The sequence below is a fragment of the Metarhizium acridum genome (assembly GCF_019434415.1).
Source record: "Metarhizium acridum strain ARSEF 324 chromosome Unknown scaffold_141, whole genome shotgun sequence".
In the NCBI taxonomy this organism is placed as follows: Eukaryota; Fungi; Ascomycota; class Sordariomycetes; order Hypocreales; family Clavicipitaceae; genus Metarhizium; species Metarhizium acridum.
The window spans coordinates 410,626-429,048 of record NW_027094020.1 but is presented as its reverse complement, the minus strand read 5'-3'; the positions used below and the strand labels follow the sequence as shown (position 1 = coordinate 429,048).

The window sequence follows — 18,423 nt, the reverse complement described above, 5'->3', positions numbered from 1 at the left end:
TGTATGTGTAGTCTGTGGGTGTTGAATCACCGTCAGGGTCCCCAGTAGCATTGTTTTTGGGCCTGATCTAGTTCAATTGAAGGCATGATGCATTGTAAAAGGGCTTTTGGGATGCATGTCGAAGACTGCACCGATTTTCCTGGTCCCAGAGAGTGATGGGGGCGGAAGAGGTGCAAAGGTGGAGAGGTGCAGAAATGCGATGGAAAGAGATGGCACTTGGAGCCATGGATGAGAAGGCGGAGCAAAACAGGGAAGGAGCGATGGTCGAATCAGCAAAGACATCGGATCGTGCAAATCCTGATTCCTCGCAGCATACAGAGTACTCTGCAACCTCTGGCAGTTGAGTATCTACTTCGCATCGTAGATGGAAGTAGCGGCATCATTTTGGAACATTTGATCCTTGCAATACGGACCAAGCTCGCTCGTCACCATCATCGTCATCGCTACTGTCCCACCCCACGACGGTGTGTATGATCCGGAGTATACTCCGCCGACACTGACAAACTGGATATGCAATAGCATCATCTTTTCGTCGAGATTCATATTTCTCGGCCAAATAAGGTTCGTGCAGCGAGTATCCCTCCTGGACAATTCATCTGACACTTGGGCCAGGCACTTGAGATTTGGCCCCCCTATTCCAAAGTATGATTAATTGAGACCTCTGGTTGTTATCATCCTCGCCATATCTTCTTTCCTATGAAAGGCATGCTGCCTGATATATACTTGTTGGTCCGTTTCGGTCTTGCTTGCCTGAACCCAAAACGCTTAATATTGCCGGCACCTATTTGGCCCATGCGCATATCGAAGAGGCTCCTCATGGTACTCTTGGAGAGACTGCAGAGTACTCCGTATATTCGTCATCATTTGGTATGCCGCCCTCGGTATGCGGCCATCATCACAATCACAACCATCTGACAACGCAGAAGTATTCTGTTCGAAACCTAGTATCAATGCGAGCTACTCTGGGGATCAGTTGACATCATCTATTCATTGGCTGTACTCGTGAATACAACTCTGTCTACACATCGTGTAGACTCGGTAGTCCTCTCAGAACCGTCTGCTTCGATCTCACTGTGGGAATTGCCCCATCACATTACATAAATGGTCCCTGGACATTAGCATCCGACGCTTGGTCGTCAACTGCCTTTTCTTCAGGCCTGGTTTGGCGTCTCTTATCAAACGCGGAAACAACTGCTCAGTGAAATCTGTACATGATTCGACTCCGAGCCCAAAGAGCATCACTGCCAATTACATACACAGCGAATAGTCCAAGTCCACGTTATGGTCAACCGGCTGGACATTCTTCGCCCTCGCTCGCTCAAGAGACAGTTGTATTTCCCACAAATGTGTTGTTCATGGCATAACTATCCCGCACGGAAAGGCCCTCCACCAAGTTGCATTTATCTGGACATTTGCCGTTGATGTTGGTGCTGCCGGTGGTCGCCGGCAGTTGGCATTGGCAAGTCGGGATCAAATGTATACGGGACCATCGCCATTCGAGACTTCTTAATGATGGCAGGGTGTACTCCGTATTGTAAGTCGTAAGGAGCACCAACAGTCTTTATCAGCATGGAATATCACTGGCCAATTCTTCCATCGACGGGCGTTGCGGCCGCTTGCCGCCTCTCGCCAGCAGGACGCCAACAGGAAGCCACCCACGCCACTCGACGTCGTCTTGGTCGTCCCTTTCGCAATGCGCGCCTTGTCCCCATGTCCGCTAGCCGTTGCTCCCAAAACAGATGGATCTCCAAGCAGCTCCAGCTCCAGCTCCAGCTCTCCCGAGGCGCTTGTCTTACCGCACCCCCTCCGCCTTCGCGGTGCTGCACCCTCGCCCCATCCTCTCCTCCATTCCTAGGTAGGCTTAAGCGTCTTAGACAGATGTGGCCAGGGCTGTTGACAGGGTCCTTGCCGCATACCCTGTCCAGGTGTCCGTCCTCCCCTCGCCCTACACCCCAAAGGAATGCTTCTCTCGACTGGCTCGTCCCGCACCACACCACCTCCCTGAGCTATAGTACACAGACCTTGGCGGTGCGGTGCGATGCCGTTCAGATGCCGTTACTGGATGCTGGTCAAGCTTGCGCCATTCAGAGCTCACTCCTGTTTTCCGGTCCTGTGGAAGTAGCCCTGTTCAAGGTGGCTCTCCTTGTCTGTGCCAGGACCGTAATACATACATGATGTATACGGGGTACGGAGTACACTTCACTGTGCTCTGTACTCCGTATGAAGCACAGTACTGGACATGTATTCGCTCTCAGCACCTCCACCAGGCCAGCATAACAGGGGTTCGCTACCTGTGGGAACCTGGCACCCATCATACTTTGAGTACGTTATTGGCCCTAGCCGTGATCACAACCCAAGGGTGCCACCCACTCTCATTCTCTTTCCCTAGCTTGCCAGGCTAGTTGTTCAGAACGAAGAAAGATCGTTCCAGCTCTAGGTGTCGTGTACCAGTTGGCTACCCTCCAGCTGTCCCCCCCCCGGTTTAGCTATATTGAACGCACAAGGGTTGGTCGGTGCCACTGCTTCACTCTATCGTTCTCCCTCCGAATTTCTCCCCAACTTACTCCGTATTCCTCTGCCATATCGAATTCTTTGCTGAGCTTGTTGCGGAAAACATCTAGCTCCTTGCCCACCAGTGGCGGACCTCCTCGCTCCCAAGTTGTCCGTAGTTGGCCTTGACCGAGGCATTGTGACGGAAAATGTCAGTCAGAGTTGCTTGTGAGTAGGAGAGCAGAGACATTTTCCAGTGCGGGGGGTCTCATCATTATTCATTGCACACTCCCAGCTCAGAACCAACCCAAATTGTACGAATACCGGCTCTCCGGTGCTAACCCACCCTTCTGCCACCCATCTCATTATCAGCCATTCCACCCAAGCTTTGCTCGACTCTCTTTCCTCTCCCTTTCTTACTTATTTCACTTAACCGTCTTGGTCGAGCCCGTACTGCTCTGTTTACCTGGTCCTCACATTCAACAAGCAGGATCCGCCAACCACAAGTCCTTATCAAACGACCTGGATATTCATGTCACATCAACTACGTACGGAGCTTTTGTCACTTGGCCGAGGGCTACCTCTTTCTCACGAGCGTTCTATCTAAACACAAGGAGCTCTTGGAACTCCTTCCTATCTGCGCCACATAGAGCCTCAGATTGTGATAGTGACTGCATCGACATCGTGAACCCCGACCTGCAGGTCAGCTCACACCGACTACTCAATTCGAAACCCTTGCTGCCATTTGTTCTACAGGCTTTGTTCACACAAACGGCAAAGATTGTCTTATACGAGTCTTTCTGATCATCCGGATCACGCCTAGAGTGCCGCTCTTCGGACAAGTCGCCATTTCTGATCAGACTGAGGATCATACCCAGACGCAACCTCCAGGTCCCTCTACATCGCCAGGTTTCAAACGACCATGAAATATTGAAGCCGTCATATTCGAGCGAGGCAGTCGTTCTATAACTCGAGACAATAGTTGTTTTCAGACAACAGACTCTGTGGTATTAGCCACGATCAAAATTGTCTTCACCCAGCATTGCCCAGACAGAACAACGACCCATCCAACACTCAATACTGCCAGCTTCTTTGGTACTCTCACTGGCATTCGTTTCGAGTTAATTCTTGTCAAATGTTGTCAAATGTTACACGACATTTACTGAACACGACTGGCATCCTTGGTCGTCGACACGACAAATACTTCAATCACATTGAGCTTAGGACCCGAACATCAAGCCAACATTTGCACGACATGCGATAAATGGGTCTGCCAGTACCCCGTCCAATTATTGTGAATTTTCAAAGACACTAAGCTCTTCGAACTTCTTGTCGGTTTCGGGATACAATTGACAACCATCCCTCGCGCCCCGGATTGTTCTCTGTCCTTGTTGCACCAAACATGTAAGGCGAACACTGTTCGACGTGTCGTAACTACATTCATCGTCGCGCCGCTGACTCCTTAACGTAGATTAGCTATTTACCAGTTACTCCTCTGGTTTATCGCTGACGTGCCAGGGCTGACTGATTTGTTGTGTTGTGACGAATGCTCAGTTTTATTGACGGCTCAAGTAGTCCTGCCTGACTTCTATTCACTACCCAACAATGGTTCGACCCTTCCCGCGGGACGAGTTCCCACGCCAGCCGTCGTTCCAGCAATGTTTTCCTCCCACCACAAGGCACGCCTCATTCTCGCAGGAGAGATATGTTACCGATGCAGTACAACGACCTGATTCTTTCCCCCAAGATCGCTACGGCGTCGATCCAGGGGACAGTCGCTATCAAGAGGCGTATGACTTGCACCGTCGCCACCCCCCAATGGTGAGGCCCGTGTAGAATATTCCTTGGAGTCGTGAACAGAACTAACATGACGACTTGAACCCGTACAGGAAATCCCCGAGGCGCTCCGTTCACATTGTGGGATTGCTGGAAAGCAGTACTTCGTTGCCGTTATGAGTGAAGATGGAAAGCCGATGACCTTTCTCAGTCCATCTCAGAAGCTGCACGACATCACGATTCGCCAGTTTTTTGATGTTGGCAAATTTCAGCAGGTCATGGCTCGAGTTGATTCTGGTAAGATCGAAACATATGCAACCCGGCAAAAGTTGGGGGATGCGCTACACTGGTTTGATGCTGATCATACACCACTCTGTTTCTGTAGGCGCTGATCCCATATTGGATGATGGACTGCCATTCGAGGATGCCTCTTTTAGCAGAAGTAGTAGTTTTGGGCGTATGCGACCCTCGGATCGACGTCGCAGCTCTATTTTTGATGATTGGGAAGGCCCTACTCGATCTGGACGCAAACGACCTCGACCCCGCCACCCAATCAACGAAGACGACGATGTGCCGATGACGGTGTCATCTCGAAAAGGCATCAAAGTTGGTGATGGCGATGCAGTATGGAACTTCTACGAACAACGTTTCAAGAACTGTCAGCAGACTGCGTGCAAGTTGATAGCCAAGGCATGGGTTAAGGCTGTAGAGCCCAAGAAACAATCAACACATCCATATACGGGCAGTGACGAAAAGGCTCCAGATTGGTGGCCAAAGCCATGGGGCCCTACAAACGACGACAAGGTCAGGCACAAGGAACCAGATCATTTATATAAACGAGGTGTGTTTTTACTTTGTCCTCGACCAGCGAGGCGAAGTTCATGAAAAGCTCACATGGCTATAGAACGAGTCCATCTACTGGCTCATATATTGAGGCTTGTGATTGAGCCCAACAGCAAACAGCACAACGATATACAGAAACTTGGCCTCAATGTGAAGAAGCTAGAAGAAACAACTTATGAAGCCCTATCCTCGTTCTTCATGGACAATGACACAAACGCCAAGAAACGACCGTATTTAAGTGAGATTTTCAAGATGGCCAGGCAAGAAGAACGTTTCAAGAACGGCGAGATTGGTAAGTCCATTAACAGTACCCATAGCGCTATGAACAGTTCTAGTTGTCATGATATTGAGCATTAACATGATGCACTAGACGGATCCACTGAAGTCTATGTGATGGCGGAAGATAAGCTTCCTGAGAACTATGCCTCCGAGAACGAGGACGGAATTTTTCCCAAGGATGAGGAGGATCATGAATTGCAACGTCCCAAGGTCAACACGCAGCATCACTGCGTGATCCCAACGCCAACGACTGGTCCTGGCTCAGCACAAACATTGCACGGTGGTCATGGCCCGTTCATCGGTGAGCTACCCGTCCGAGGACATTCCTTCAATCCCAGCATGTTACCCGCAGACATATCGTCTCAGCCACACACCTTCGTGGACAGCAACGGCATCACGGTCACAGATCAAACCTCAGTCACTGCCCCTAGCGGGCCCTTGGGCTTGGACATGGTAACCAGTCCCCACGATACCAGCCGACGCCCCTCAGTATTCAGCGAGTACGCTAGCCCAGGAGGTAGCAACATGTATGCTCAGCAATGGCAACAACCTGGGTCAACTGGGCCAGGGCAATCATCAATGTATGCATACACCCCTACTCAGGGCAATCCTCAGCAACCCCCCTTTATAGGCCAGGGAGTTCCCATGAATGCCAGTACGCCATTTATGGGGGGCACGTTTGAAGGATCTCCACGGCCAGAGTATGAGGCAAATGGGCCTCCGATCTTCCGGACAGGAGATATGCCTCATGCCCCGGTTAATCAATCCCAAGGGTACTATGTTCCCAACGACAGCAGAAGCGGGCTACGAGTCATCACCCAAGTGGTAGACGGTGTTGCCAGAAACCAAATGCAATAACAGGAGCAAGAGATGGCAGCTTCATACCACTACGTCAAAGACACCAGGCATATACACTACGACGAACACAATAAAACAAGATGTGACAAAAAGAGTTTCGTTGAGCGCAATCATGAAGCGATTTCCCTTTTATTAGGCATCCTACTACAGCAATTGCACCCCACCCCAAGCAAGATAATTTTGCAGGGGAAGTACTACTATTGCATAAAGCAGCCCATCTAGTACGTGGACCGGGGAGAGAGAGGGTTGGGCCGGCATGTTTCAAGCCAGAGGATTGCTTACTACCACTCCCATTATCCCTTGGTGAGCAAGGCCTACCTCAGGATATTGCCCGGCGCTTTTCGAGGAATATGGATCTTTGTTACTGGAGCAACGTGGTTTGACAGCAAATGTTCTAATGCCTTCGATTGGGTACGGTGTGTTGATACGGGCGGGGCTGTGATATACCAAAAGAAAAGCGATTGGCGGTAGGCATTTTGATCATTTGGTTTTAATTTTGAATATTGCACAATTTTATTTTTACTTCCTGGGAAGAAGAGAATCCACAGCAGCGCAATTGGCGTCTTTGTTGTCTTCGACTATGGCGTTTAAATGGATACATGACTCTGTTTCGGATGGATATTGGGCTCAGACACGTTTGCTACACGGTAATGATTTACCTGTTGGTTTCGCCTTGATGACTTGGCACGAGGAGAAAAGGGCGGCGAAGCTAGTTGCCAATAGCATCCGTTCCGAAGACGGAAGGACGTGGCAGTCTGTTTAGCGCATCAGGCGGTTCCTTCTCCGGCGCAGCGTGTTTAGCAATCGTGTTTGATTCCTTTGCGTCTACGACTCGTGGCGTTTGTTGTTGGAGAAGATTGTAAGCGTTTCTTACAGCTATCAAATGTCTGGATAGAGGCCAACAAAGGGCAAGTGCCTGGCGAGTACGTGTACGAGGCGCGACTTTGATGATGCTCCGTCGCCAGGAACTGATTGCCATGGTTTCTATGGTTCCAAGACAGAATGCAGTTCCAATACATTTCATGGGCCTGTGCATAGCCCTGACTTGAACATTGTATGGTCCTCAGTTGGAACTTGAGGTACATTACCCCCTTTTTTGTTCATTGTCTTTTACTGTTGCATATATGTGGTACGGTGTTATTGGGGTTGAAGTGTTTTTTTTTTTTTTGTTTCTTGCGGGCATTTCTTACGCTATTACGACTGAACGTCCTACTGTTTTATGTTTACTTGAGGCGCACCGGGACTTGGAGCTTAGCGCGATACCTTGGGAGACCCTTGGGAAACAAAGGGGTGTGCAAATACAACTAGATTGGAAGCTGTGAAGTCAACAAGACCTATACGGCGGGGGGGGGATGGGGGGGGGTTAATCAGGGTTGGGATGGCACAGGCGTGTCCCAAGGCAGAGAGTCTCGGACCAGAGGCGCGAGACTTGGATGACTTTCGGATGAGCCGAGCTGAAGGTGAAGGATGAAGGACGAAGGCGAATATACAGTGCTCCGTATTTATACCACGAGAAGAGATGAGATGAGACAATGATGCACCTTTCCGTTTCCCGACCAGTCAGCACGAGGGTCCGGGTTGGCTCGGACCAAGCCGAGCTGTTCGGGCGTTGGCGAGAGTGGCGGAAGAACGAGACTGGGATAGGACTTAATGGTGAGCACTGACGCTGTTACTGCAGAGCAAGGCCGAAATTCTGTGATTTCCTGTGATGATGGCTTCAGGGGGCGTGACTCCGGGAGCGAGCGAGCGAGTGAGGACAAGGCGGCAAAGCAAGGCAGTATACAATATACAATATATACCGCACCGCTGTACAAGGTGAGATTTCAGACGGATCAGACACACAGGGCACGTACAATGACAGCAAGGCGATGCTGTGCGAGTTATCCTCGTTCATCCAAACACGGAGTAGGACCGGGTAATAAAGTGTGCAGGGAGAGAAACATGGAAATCGAAGGAGGAAGATTGTGGTCCACCACTACCATCTCAGCAACGACAAGCAATAGCCAAGTCTTTCCATTCTACACGTCCCATGGGCCAACGTGCTCATTGACGTGTCACCGGTGGGAAAATGCACATGTTGGTCGAGGCGGAGCAGAGTCCGAAACGACAATGAACAAGCCGCGGCCTCAGCGTCTATACGGTCCCAAGTATACTACGGAGTACGGACAACGGCAGCGTGGATGAGAAAGCACCGCGACGATCCGGATATGATTCATGTACATGCGTTTATTGCAGCAGAACCAGCTCCAGGTACTGATACGCGTATTGGGAGTACGGAGCATATAATCTACAACTACCTCGGGCAAGTACATACATTACCAAGAAGAATGCACAAAACAAGCCCTGCCAGCCTTCCTTGTCGGGTCAAAGATTGGTCAACGGCAGAAACCTGACACGGCTAGAGGCCCAAAGGACCCAGTTCGTGACAGCAGTCGGCCTTGCACGGAGTACGGACTCTGGCGTTGTCCGACGACGAACAAAACAACGACCCGGGAGCGCTAAATAAAATGAGGGAGAGGAGAACCCCGGATCCCCGCGACAGCCGCCGCAGGATCGCCCTTCTGGCACGGGCGCGGCGCGCGGACAATGTGCAGGCTGAGCGGCTGATTCCTCGACATGCTCGGCCGTTGCGAAGCCCAGCGGCGGCGAGGGCCTCGCAGATGGTCCGCCTGCGGTCTGAAACTCTGCAAACCTGCAGCTTTGCTTGGTTGGCCGATAGGGCATTGGGATTCGATTGGGGAGACGTAGGGAGGCGCATTCGGGGGAAAGGGGGGGGGGATTTGCTGCGCAGCTTGGGAGCTTTTTTTTGTAAATCTTTTTGGCTGGGGGGTTAATTAAGGAGTGTTTTTGCTTTTTGGCCGGATACGGAGCACGTATAAAGGACCAAAGGACAAAATGGTGAGACAGTGTGGCGAGGGGGCGTCTTGATAGACGCATGGTGTTGACGCAGGGCAGTGATTTGCCACGGGCTGCGCAGAAGCTTTTCTGGACCTGGAAAACTGCCCATGAACATTTGAAATTACCTACACTGTGTGTCTTTGGAGGGACAGGGCTTCTCTCGCCTCGATACAGGGCGATGACCCAACAAGGCAAACAAAGGTCCGGTTTCAATGGTGAACCCTGGGAGCAACGTGTTTCTGGCCGGAACCAAAGTCCGCTGCTCTCCCAACAGAGAAGCACGTTCGTTGGTGCATCTCCATTGGCCTCCCCTGCCCCCCCGGGGATTTCGAGGGCAAGGTTCAAGGATGGAGCATCGAGATTCTGCTTCTTGTCGGCCGGAAACCTTTCTGGCCCACCCCTGAGCACATATATATCATGGTTGACGTTGCCAAGTCTGTGCGGTGGCAAGGCTGGACTTGACTTTCCTTTTGGAAGGACAAGGACAACGACCATGACGACTTAGTTATTCGTACCGAGTCGCTGGGGGCGGTTTGGTTCCGCCCATGCAGGGCAGACAGACATGCTCAGACGCCGTGATGCGCCAAGAGATGCTCGTCTTCTTTGTCGTGTACCTACATTCATCTCGTCCCTCCAACAGACCAATGCCACACACACCCCCCTCCGGCCTGCAACCCAACCGCACGTACAATCCGCGTGGTACGTGCGACCGACATGCTCGAGTCCTGCTGCATTTGCCATACGACCGGCATCAAAGCTTGTCCTGCTGTGTAGCGTGGCCGGACAGGATCCGCGCCTATAGAGCGGCGCCAGTGACACACATGGCTCTCGCTGCCAGGCCGACGACTCTGTACAGTGTAGACCATCTGCCGAGCATGTACGGAGTACAGAAATGCAGTCGTGCTCTGCCGCTTGCGCAATTCGGCAGCAAATGCCGTGCGACAGGGCAACGTAGTCGCCAGCAGTTTGCCGTGGCATGAGTCGCGCCCCATGTATATACTTGTGCGTCACCGTCTCACAAGAGGTCCCAAAGCAAGCACGGGAGAAAAAATGTAACCGGGCTTCACGGTCCTCCACGGTATGTGACATGCGTCCCCTTTTCCCCCGTCGATCCACAGAAACGATTTCAAACTGCGGGAGCGCGGGACTGTTCTTGGCACGTATCGTCAGTGTAACTATCCATCGCGCCTTGGGTCGACCTCCGATTGAGTTTGGCTAGTCGTTGTTTTTTTGTTTTTGTTTTTTTTTGCCTAAAGGGATCATGAGGGCCACATGAGAAGATTGCTTGTATGTAATATACTCCATACACCTCACTGTGCACCTTGCGATTGGACAACAACGGTTGCCAAATAGTACACTATTCCTATACGACGAGGCGTCTGCCTGGGCGGCCAGGTTTTGCGACGACCGCACGGCCGCTGGCACTAAGCAATAGTCGTGACACAGAGTTGTAATGCCATTTCATTCACATGCCAAGTGAGAAGACAAGCGCCCCGAGTCGGCAAGAGTTGGCGCCGTTGTGAGCAACGGAAACCAACTCGCTCCTTCTCCGGCTAAAGTCCAACCGTGGACCACTAGCGCGCGTCAACGAATAGGTGACGAGCTTGCGAGTTGATTGGCCGGAAAGAGTCCTGGATAAAATGGCAACCCGAGCTAGTCAATAGTGTCACGAATCATTCAGCTCTCAAATCCGCCCAGAGACGTGATTGGCAGGGAAACAAGCTATAGCAACATCGAGCATCAACTCGGAGTCTCGGACAAAGTCCAAGGTTTTGCCGAAAACGGGGAGAGGTACTAGCCGCGGTTTTTTTTGCCAAAGAGGGAAAATGTGACAGAGCTTCACGCCGCAGCTGCGGCACATCCCATCTCTTCGTCTCCATGTCAGATTAGATTTAGGCTACCATTTGGGTTTGCCCGCCTTCCGCCACGGGCGGAGCTAATCCCGCCACAGCTCGACTTTGGATTCTTGGCCGGGCATCCCATCTGCCGAGGCCCGTTGCACGGATCCTGGCTGACGCTACAAAGACCGCGGGATCTGAGGCGGCGCCGAGGGGGGAGCCGCCAATCTTCAAAAACACCAAAATGGACATTCCAAAAGCTGCAGAGTGCATGAACCCTTAGTCCCAGAGAGTTGCTAATCGAGTTCCCGAGGGAACGGGCACCCGGGATTCGTGGCGTGTCGCCGCGCACGACATGTGCCCTCCTTGCTGGCAGGCGCCTCTCGTCATATATGATACGTGATACGGAGTACATGGTGGTTGATTTGCGAGTGTACCGAGTAAAGACCCAAAGTCTCATCTACGACACTTGTCTTTCATCTGAGACGATGCCGCGTCCGTACATGTCGGAACGGAGGGGGGGGGGGGCGCGCAACGCCGGGGAGTCGGGGCAATTGCCTCGCAGACGGGGACATCTGTGCCGATCCTTGGGCATGGAGCATTCTTGTGGAACTCTGGGAGGAGGCTGGAATGCGCATGCCGTCATCTTCATCCCCGGCCCTGCTGAATACTTGCAAGGCGCGATGCCGGCTGTGTTTTCTGGCATTGGCGGGCTTTTTGACACAGGACGCTTTGTCGACTATCAAACATGACTGTCGATCCCCGTCCTGGTGCATGCTTCCTCCGTGACTACTACCCTGGGAACATTGTCGAACGTGGCACACTCTTTCCAAGTGTAATGCGTAGCATCTCGTTTCAGAATGGACAAGATGGTGAGAACCCTACGATTAGGACGGGCAGTGAAGGCTTGAAGTTACGTCCTTGGTTTGTCAGGCCACGCGCCCTGTCACTGTTATCCTCCGTTATGTGATGCCCAAATAGAAAGTGAATGGTCATAAATACTGACAAATTGTACAAGACCGGTGCTGTATTCCGCCGTATCGAGTCCAATCTCGAAACTCAAAACTCGCAAGCCACTATTGTTCGTCGTCGCCGTCACCACCATCAGTCTGGCCTCCTCCAAGTACACAGAACGCTCCCCCCGAGCAACGATTATAGCAAGTAGTGTCGACATCTCATAATACGGAAATCAAACTCCGAGTTGTAATTTACATTCGTTCAAGTCTCCCCAGCTCGTGTCAAGTGCGGAATACTCGTGCGCGTATACACTATATCCTCTCCAAACAGACATTGCTCGGAATTAGAAAAGATGAAATGTACTCCAATATGTCGTTTTGCCAAGACCACGCTCGAATTTACACATCAAGTATCCAAGCCAAGCAACTCGCATATTTCATACAAACTCTCCAACTTGCAATTGTTAAGTGAAAGTTGCTGTTTGCGGTGAGTCTTTCCACTCCAAGTCTGCATCTACCCGTTGTCCTTGTGCCTTTCGGAACCATTGTATCATATTGCCTGTTACAGAATTTGAAAGACGGTCAGGATTGCACCGCCGCCATAGAAAGGAGCCTGTGAAAAAAAGAGACAACCACCACCGACATCCTCACAGACTCAACGCATCCATTACAAGTAGTCTGCGCCTTCTCTGATCGACACCGCATCATTCCATCTACCCTCATAAAATGAACGAGGCCCCGTCGGGATTGAACTTCTCCTGTTCACCTGCTGAATTCCTCGCGGCACAAGTGCAGGTCAAGTCACCATTTGCACCAACTATTCTGTCCTTGCATCTTTCAACTCGTTGATTAGATTACACTCGAAGCGTGGAACCCCAAAAAAAAACACATTGTGCTTGCGACCAAGGGCCGAAAATAAAGCCCAATCCGACCATCTCCTCCAAAGCTTAGTCGCGCGTGGCTGTATCATCACGAAATTATCTCGTGTCTGTAGTCAACACCCCGCTGGAGAGTACGTAAACAAGCATACAGAACAGCAGTCCACGGAAGAGAGCCGCCATTCCAAGCCGCCAACGAGCTTCTTGGCGGCAACGTCCTGAATCTGGAAAGACTCACATCGGCACCATTCTGCCCGCGGACACGAGCACGTTCGCTCCTCGCCCGGCGCGGCTTCACATGCAAAGACACCAAAAGCGACAGCAAATAGTACAATTGTGTCCAGGGTCCGCCGCAAGAGTCGACCGAGGAAACTTGGACGTAGGCTGGTCTGTGAATGGCACGCCTGTTCTTCCGAAAACTAAGCAATGGGCTACTTTGCCGCGGTTTTGGTGGGACGCCATCAAGCGGTATTTCACTACGTGTTGCGGAGACAGCCTAGAGCTTGAAGGCTTGGTATCAGACCTCGCTCGGAGAAGCGAATTCTCAAAATCTAGGGAAATCGTTCCTGTTGTTGCGGTTGCCGCCCCAATCGTCGCATAACATCGTTCAACTCTACGAAGACGGTATGGCAAAAACGCATACTTGCCGCTGACTCGGCTTGAATAGACTGCGGGGAACGCTGAGGAGGCCTGTTGCTCTGCTCATTGTCAGTTCACATCACCGTTGTTGCCCAGGCCTGATTTTTTGTCTGAATGTGCATTGCGAGAGAGCCGTCGCCAGCCACGAGACGTACGGGCACTTTGGTACTCAGTCGTCCAACGAAATGGGAAGCAAACATTAGCAGCCATTGCAAAACAAGACAGGTCGGCCTGATTTCGAGATGCTTGCACCAAGCCTATGCCACGAGGTGCTCGCCCCGAATGGAGCCATTTCAGGAATCAAACTATTCACGGCACACAAGACTACTACTGGAGACTGGAGAACATATGCATCAGCCAAGTTGTATTGATACCAGTCCGAGAAGCCATATTAATCTCTGTGAAAGAGTGGAACAAACACAACACAACTATAAAAAAAAACACGCTGCGCAGATATATCAAAGGCAGTAGCCATGCCAGGCCAACTGCCATAGCGCAAGCAACGCTCCAACGCCTGTCGACTCAACATTCAAACATCAATGACCCACGGCACACATCTGCAACAGTGCTTCTTCCGGGATTGCCTGACCCGGCGTTGATACAATACCATTCGGTCCCCTCATGGGCGGAGAAAACTCCATCCGGGGAGTATCGATGCCGCTGTTTGTGTCCCAAGTTTTTTAATTTGAGTCTTGTTTCTTCTACTAGACAACTGCTCAGAGTCTAGACCTTCTGTGCAAGCTGCGAGGGGGGAAGATTTCCTCTGAGGTGTTCCTATAGTTGACTCTGATCTCAAGTCCAGAGATTTTACACTAGACATCAGTAGCCGTCTTCTTTGTTCGGTTCCCCTTGTCCCTGTGTCATTCGTCTTCTCCTCAGGCTGGGATTGCTTTGCGCTAGACACCACTAGACTGGCTGCTTTCTTTGTTTCGTGACTCAATATTGCTTATGGGCTAGGCTCCTCCTTGAGCTGCGGAGAGACCATGTTAGCCATAGATAAAGATGCTTCTTCCTCAGCTCCCTCCAACCTAGTTCCTTTGTTGGATTCCCCGTCTGGCTCTGGTTGTGTCGTCCAGGCCAGCATTGAAAGCGATTCGTTTTCAGGCATCTAGCTTGATGATGCTCCCATATTAGGCTCCTCCTTTGGCTGAGGAGGCTCCAAGCCAGCATTCTGCGCCACGCGCTTCCAAGTTTCCAGTTCTCTATACAGCCGCTCGCATTCTTGCTTGAGCTTGTCGTTGGAAGCACTCAGCTCAGTAATGGCCTGTTCAGTGAGCAGCTTCTCCAGAGTCCACTTTTCAATATTCTGCTGTTCGTTTTCCTTGAGTTGTGAAATAAAGCTGACTGCACGCTGCAGGATTGACCCTTTGTTCTTCTCACAACCTGGAACAATTTTGGCCAACTCATTGATGCCTTCATTGATGGTCTCGCGCCGTCTCCGTTCAACTTTGAAAATGGTTAGCCAGAGACCTAGCTTGAACGATCAGGAACATCTAGGGTGCAGCACTTGCCTTCTTTGTGATTGTCTTTTCGCATCTTATGCCATTCCTCAGAGCCCACAGTAGGTTTGGGGTTCGACGTGGCCGATGACGTAGAAAACCGATGAGCCGCAGGCTGACCTCCGTTTTCCGGCGGTTGTTGGGTAACTGCTGAGGGATCCATCATATCTTGCTGGGCAATTTCAGCATCGAATGCCGCATCGGGATTATGTTCGCCCTCGGCGGCTGCCTGAGCCGCAAACTGCTCCTCTGTCGAAGGGGGAACATGAAGAGTAGGATACATGCCAAGTGCAGCCTGGGCCGTGCTAGTAGCATTCGAAGGATCAGACGCATCGGTGTGATCAGCAGCCGCGGCCTGCTGTAAGGCATTGAAGTCGGCGACGTTCACGCCATTTGCCGCAGCGGCGTGGGTTGCCTCAATGGCATTCTCGATGAAAGCAGCGGTTTCGGCTGTCATGGCTGCAGGAGGAGCAGCACGCTTAGCACGCTGGGAACCGGGACTGTCCGGTTCACGCTTTCTCTTAGAGCCCGGAGAGCTGGTGAGACTGGACAGATCAGGCTGTTCAGTAGCGACGGGATCGGACATGCTGTCGAAAAGGCCGACGACGTTGTGGATTGAAGGCTTGGGCCCTTGGAGTATTCAGCGTTGCGGGCTGTGTAAGTCAAGGGCCTTCCAACTGTCGCATAAGAAAAGATTAGCATGTGTTCATCAAGCAGAGATTCATCATGGCGTTCAACATGACGGGGAGGCAGACGGCTCAATTTGAGATGTGATTAGTTGGGCCATCCCTATTGTCAATTACATAGGCAACAACAAGCCTTCGCCTCGTTCCGTCTCAATTCTTGATGAGATGAGAGGCGAAGGACAATCAGCGGCAGTTCGGATCAAAGAGTGCCGAAGAAGAAGAAAAAGAAATGGATGGATGAAGCGCTTGCTTCACAGGAATGAATTTTCCATGTCGTTTGCTGCTGTTATGACGCCAAACGCGGCATGGATTGAGAGGAAGGGTGGGTGTCATATGAGATGTAGTCTTACGCAACGAACGGTCCTCAGATTGTGATGGGTAAGGAGTCAAACTTCCTGTTCCTCACAACTGCAGTGACGATGTGTTGCGACGACACGGGACAACGATCCGCATCGTTGCACATCGTCGAACGGTTGTCAATACGTCGCAGCGGTTACCAGCTGCATCTCCGTCATCTCACGATGCGTGTAAGTCGTCACTAGACGCTTTGGCGCGACGGTGAGACGGAATTTATGGCAAAGGGGGGATGGTGGCGACAGTGAGTAGAAATCCCTCGCAACGTCTCTGCCTCGTCAAAACGACTCAGAGGACCAAGATTTCCATCAAAAACACCAAGAAACCCATCAAATTGACTTCGGGAACAGGGACGAACAGGCGCATAGAACAGACATACCTCGCAGATCATGTGCTCTGGAGACTGCCAGATCACGGGTTTTTCGACTCACGTGTTGGGGTCAAAATCTCGTGATATCGCGCCGACCGGGCGTCGAAAATGTAAGTCGCGGCCGACCGCAACTTGTTTGCACAGACACAAAGCGCAATCGTGCGGCAGGGGAAAATAAAATGCGAACAACCGAAACGCGCGACGGGGTAATACTCTAGGTGAAGCGACAGCTCCAAGACGAGATTCTTATGCTTCTAGTTACAAGGGGCGGTAGTTCAAGTAGGACCAGGTTGTGCAAGTCGCGCCTGGGACCAGAGGATCAGAGACAGCTCAGGAAGGGCGAGGCAAGGCAAGGCAAGGCACGGCCGGGGTGGTGCTTCGAGTCCAGATCTGCCTGGTGTGCTTTGGGTCGCTCGCTCGTTCGCTCGTTCTGACTCGTCTGGCGAGCTGCTTAAAGTGGGTGGGCGAGCGGGCGGCTGGTCGACTTGCTGGGTCACGCGGCGGAGAAGGATGTGGAACACGTGCAGCGGGAGACGCTGAGTGATAAATAGGAGGGCGGCCAGATGGCGCTTCGCCTCAAGTGCTCGACATGCCTGCCTCAGGCAATAAGAACTGTCAGCCAATCATGTGACATAATTTGACACAATAGGAACTGTGCAGCCAATAGGAAATCGTGGCGAATGGGCCATGGCTGCTCGCAACGACTAGACAGAAGAAGAAAGAGCTACTCGTGCCCGCTTGCAACGTCCCGTTGAACCTTGGAGGACAGGAAGCTCTCAGGGCACCTGTTACTTTGGCAAGTGGATTCTCAGATATGGAGTACTTGGACCTGGCACCCAAGCCCTGTGTCTACGCTTGTGTTCCATACCTGGCTGCTCGAGGACGCGCACTAGAAGAGGTACCCCCTCCTCCAGCTCAACCATCCGTCACGGGCAATCACGGCTGTCAAGTGTTTGTTGACCTTGTGTCCAACTTGGTCACATCACAGGACGGCAGCCATGGACAACCCGCTCCTGGACAGAACTCCTGGACAGAAACAGAAATACAATAGTAATTCCATTTCTTGTGTGCTTGCTGGGCTCTCAAATTTCCACTGCACGTGCCACTAATGGGTAAGCGTGACGTGCTGGTCTTTCGTCTTTGACGCGGCAGGCAAATAAGAAAGCAGCCATGTCAATAGACCTCCCATCTTGCTGCCTGTCAGGTACGGCACGGCACTGCCCAATGCCCAATCCGTGCAACCCCCTCGCCCAGTCCGGCCTTGGAGGCTTGCACCTTTCAGCTATCGTGAAGCTTGGCGAGCTAGGGACAGGTCAATGTCGATGCCGCGGCTCGAGATCCAACTCATTCAAGATCCACCCGATGGAGGTTGCTATCAGCACATCACTTGACGGGTGGTAGAGCGCGCTGTGAACCACGCTATTTCCGGCATCGTGTGTGCTACAATCCGATGGTTTGTCCATCCCTTTGAGTGCGGTAAGGTGCAGCTTTTGTATCTGCTCCAGAGCACCCTTGCTAAGTGTTTATACGTGCATCTTGGCTAAAAAACGCTACTATTTAATGTACCAAGAACTAGTTGAAAGGAATACATACCTAGGTACTTTTAAATAAGTGGGTACGCATGGACCTGCTTATTTCTTAATCCGCATTGAATATTATCCCCGTAGAAGGCGTTACCTGCACCTTACCGCACTCAAAGGGATGACACTTTATCAAAGCGATGGATGCATGTCTCAACGATGGTAACACAGAAACGATGGTGTTGTGTGGCCGCCTTGGTTGAGTGCCAGCCGGTGAATCATAGTGCAGCTTGTATCGTACGCAGGTATACTATTTTCATGGTATTATTGGTAAGCAGCATCGAATCCCTTATCTGCCGGTTTATTCACCGGTTTCGTCTCGATCAGTCTGCCTATCGGTGCATTCAGGCATCAGTCAAGTTAACAAACACTACACAGTACGGAGCACTCCATACCATGCCGCCAAGGTGCGGTGACTCTACAGATGGAAATAGATTTTACGGGCTGCAGCGGCTAATGCAGGTTCGGAGTTTTAGTCT

At 51.6% G+C, this 18,423-nt stretch overlaps 2 protein-coding genes across 2 annotated transcripts; one reads left to right on the top strand and one right to left on the bottom strand.

Moving 5' to 3' along the window:
- Positions 1 to 3,663: 3,663 nt before the first annotated feature.
- Positions 3,664 to 6,246, top strand: J3458_008780 (uncharacterized protein; the record flags this gene model as incomplete). The annotated part of the gene is made up of 5 exons (XM_066119386.1): positions 3,664 to 3,894; positions 3,962 to 4,311; positions 4,380 to 5,107; positions 5,171 to 5,401; positions 5,480 to 6,246. The coding sequence occupies exons 3-5, from the start codon at positions 4,522 to 4,524 to the stop codon at positions 6,244 to 6,246; spliced, it is 1,584 nt and encodes a 527-aa protein (XP_065975179.1). The 5' UTR covers positions 3,664 to 3,894; positions 3,962 to 4,311; positions 4,380 to 4,521.
- Positions 6,247 to 14,563: 8,317 nt separating this feature from the next.
- On the bottom strand, positions 14,564 to 15,540 carry CBF1 (basic helix-loop-helix protein; the record flags this gene model as incomplete). Its single annotated transcript, XM_066119385.1, has 2 exons — positions 14,564 to 14,901; positions 14,967 to 15,540. 2 exons carry the CDS (start codon positions 15,538 to 15,540, stop codon positions 14,564 to 14,566), a joined length of 912 nt encoding a protein of 303 aa, XP_065975178.1.
- Between the last annotated feature and the right edge of the window lie 2,883 nt (positions 15,541 to 18,423).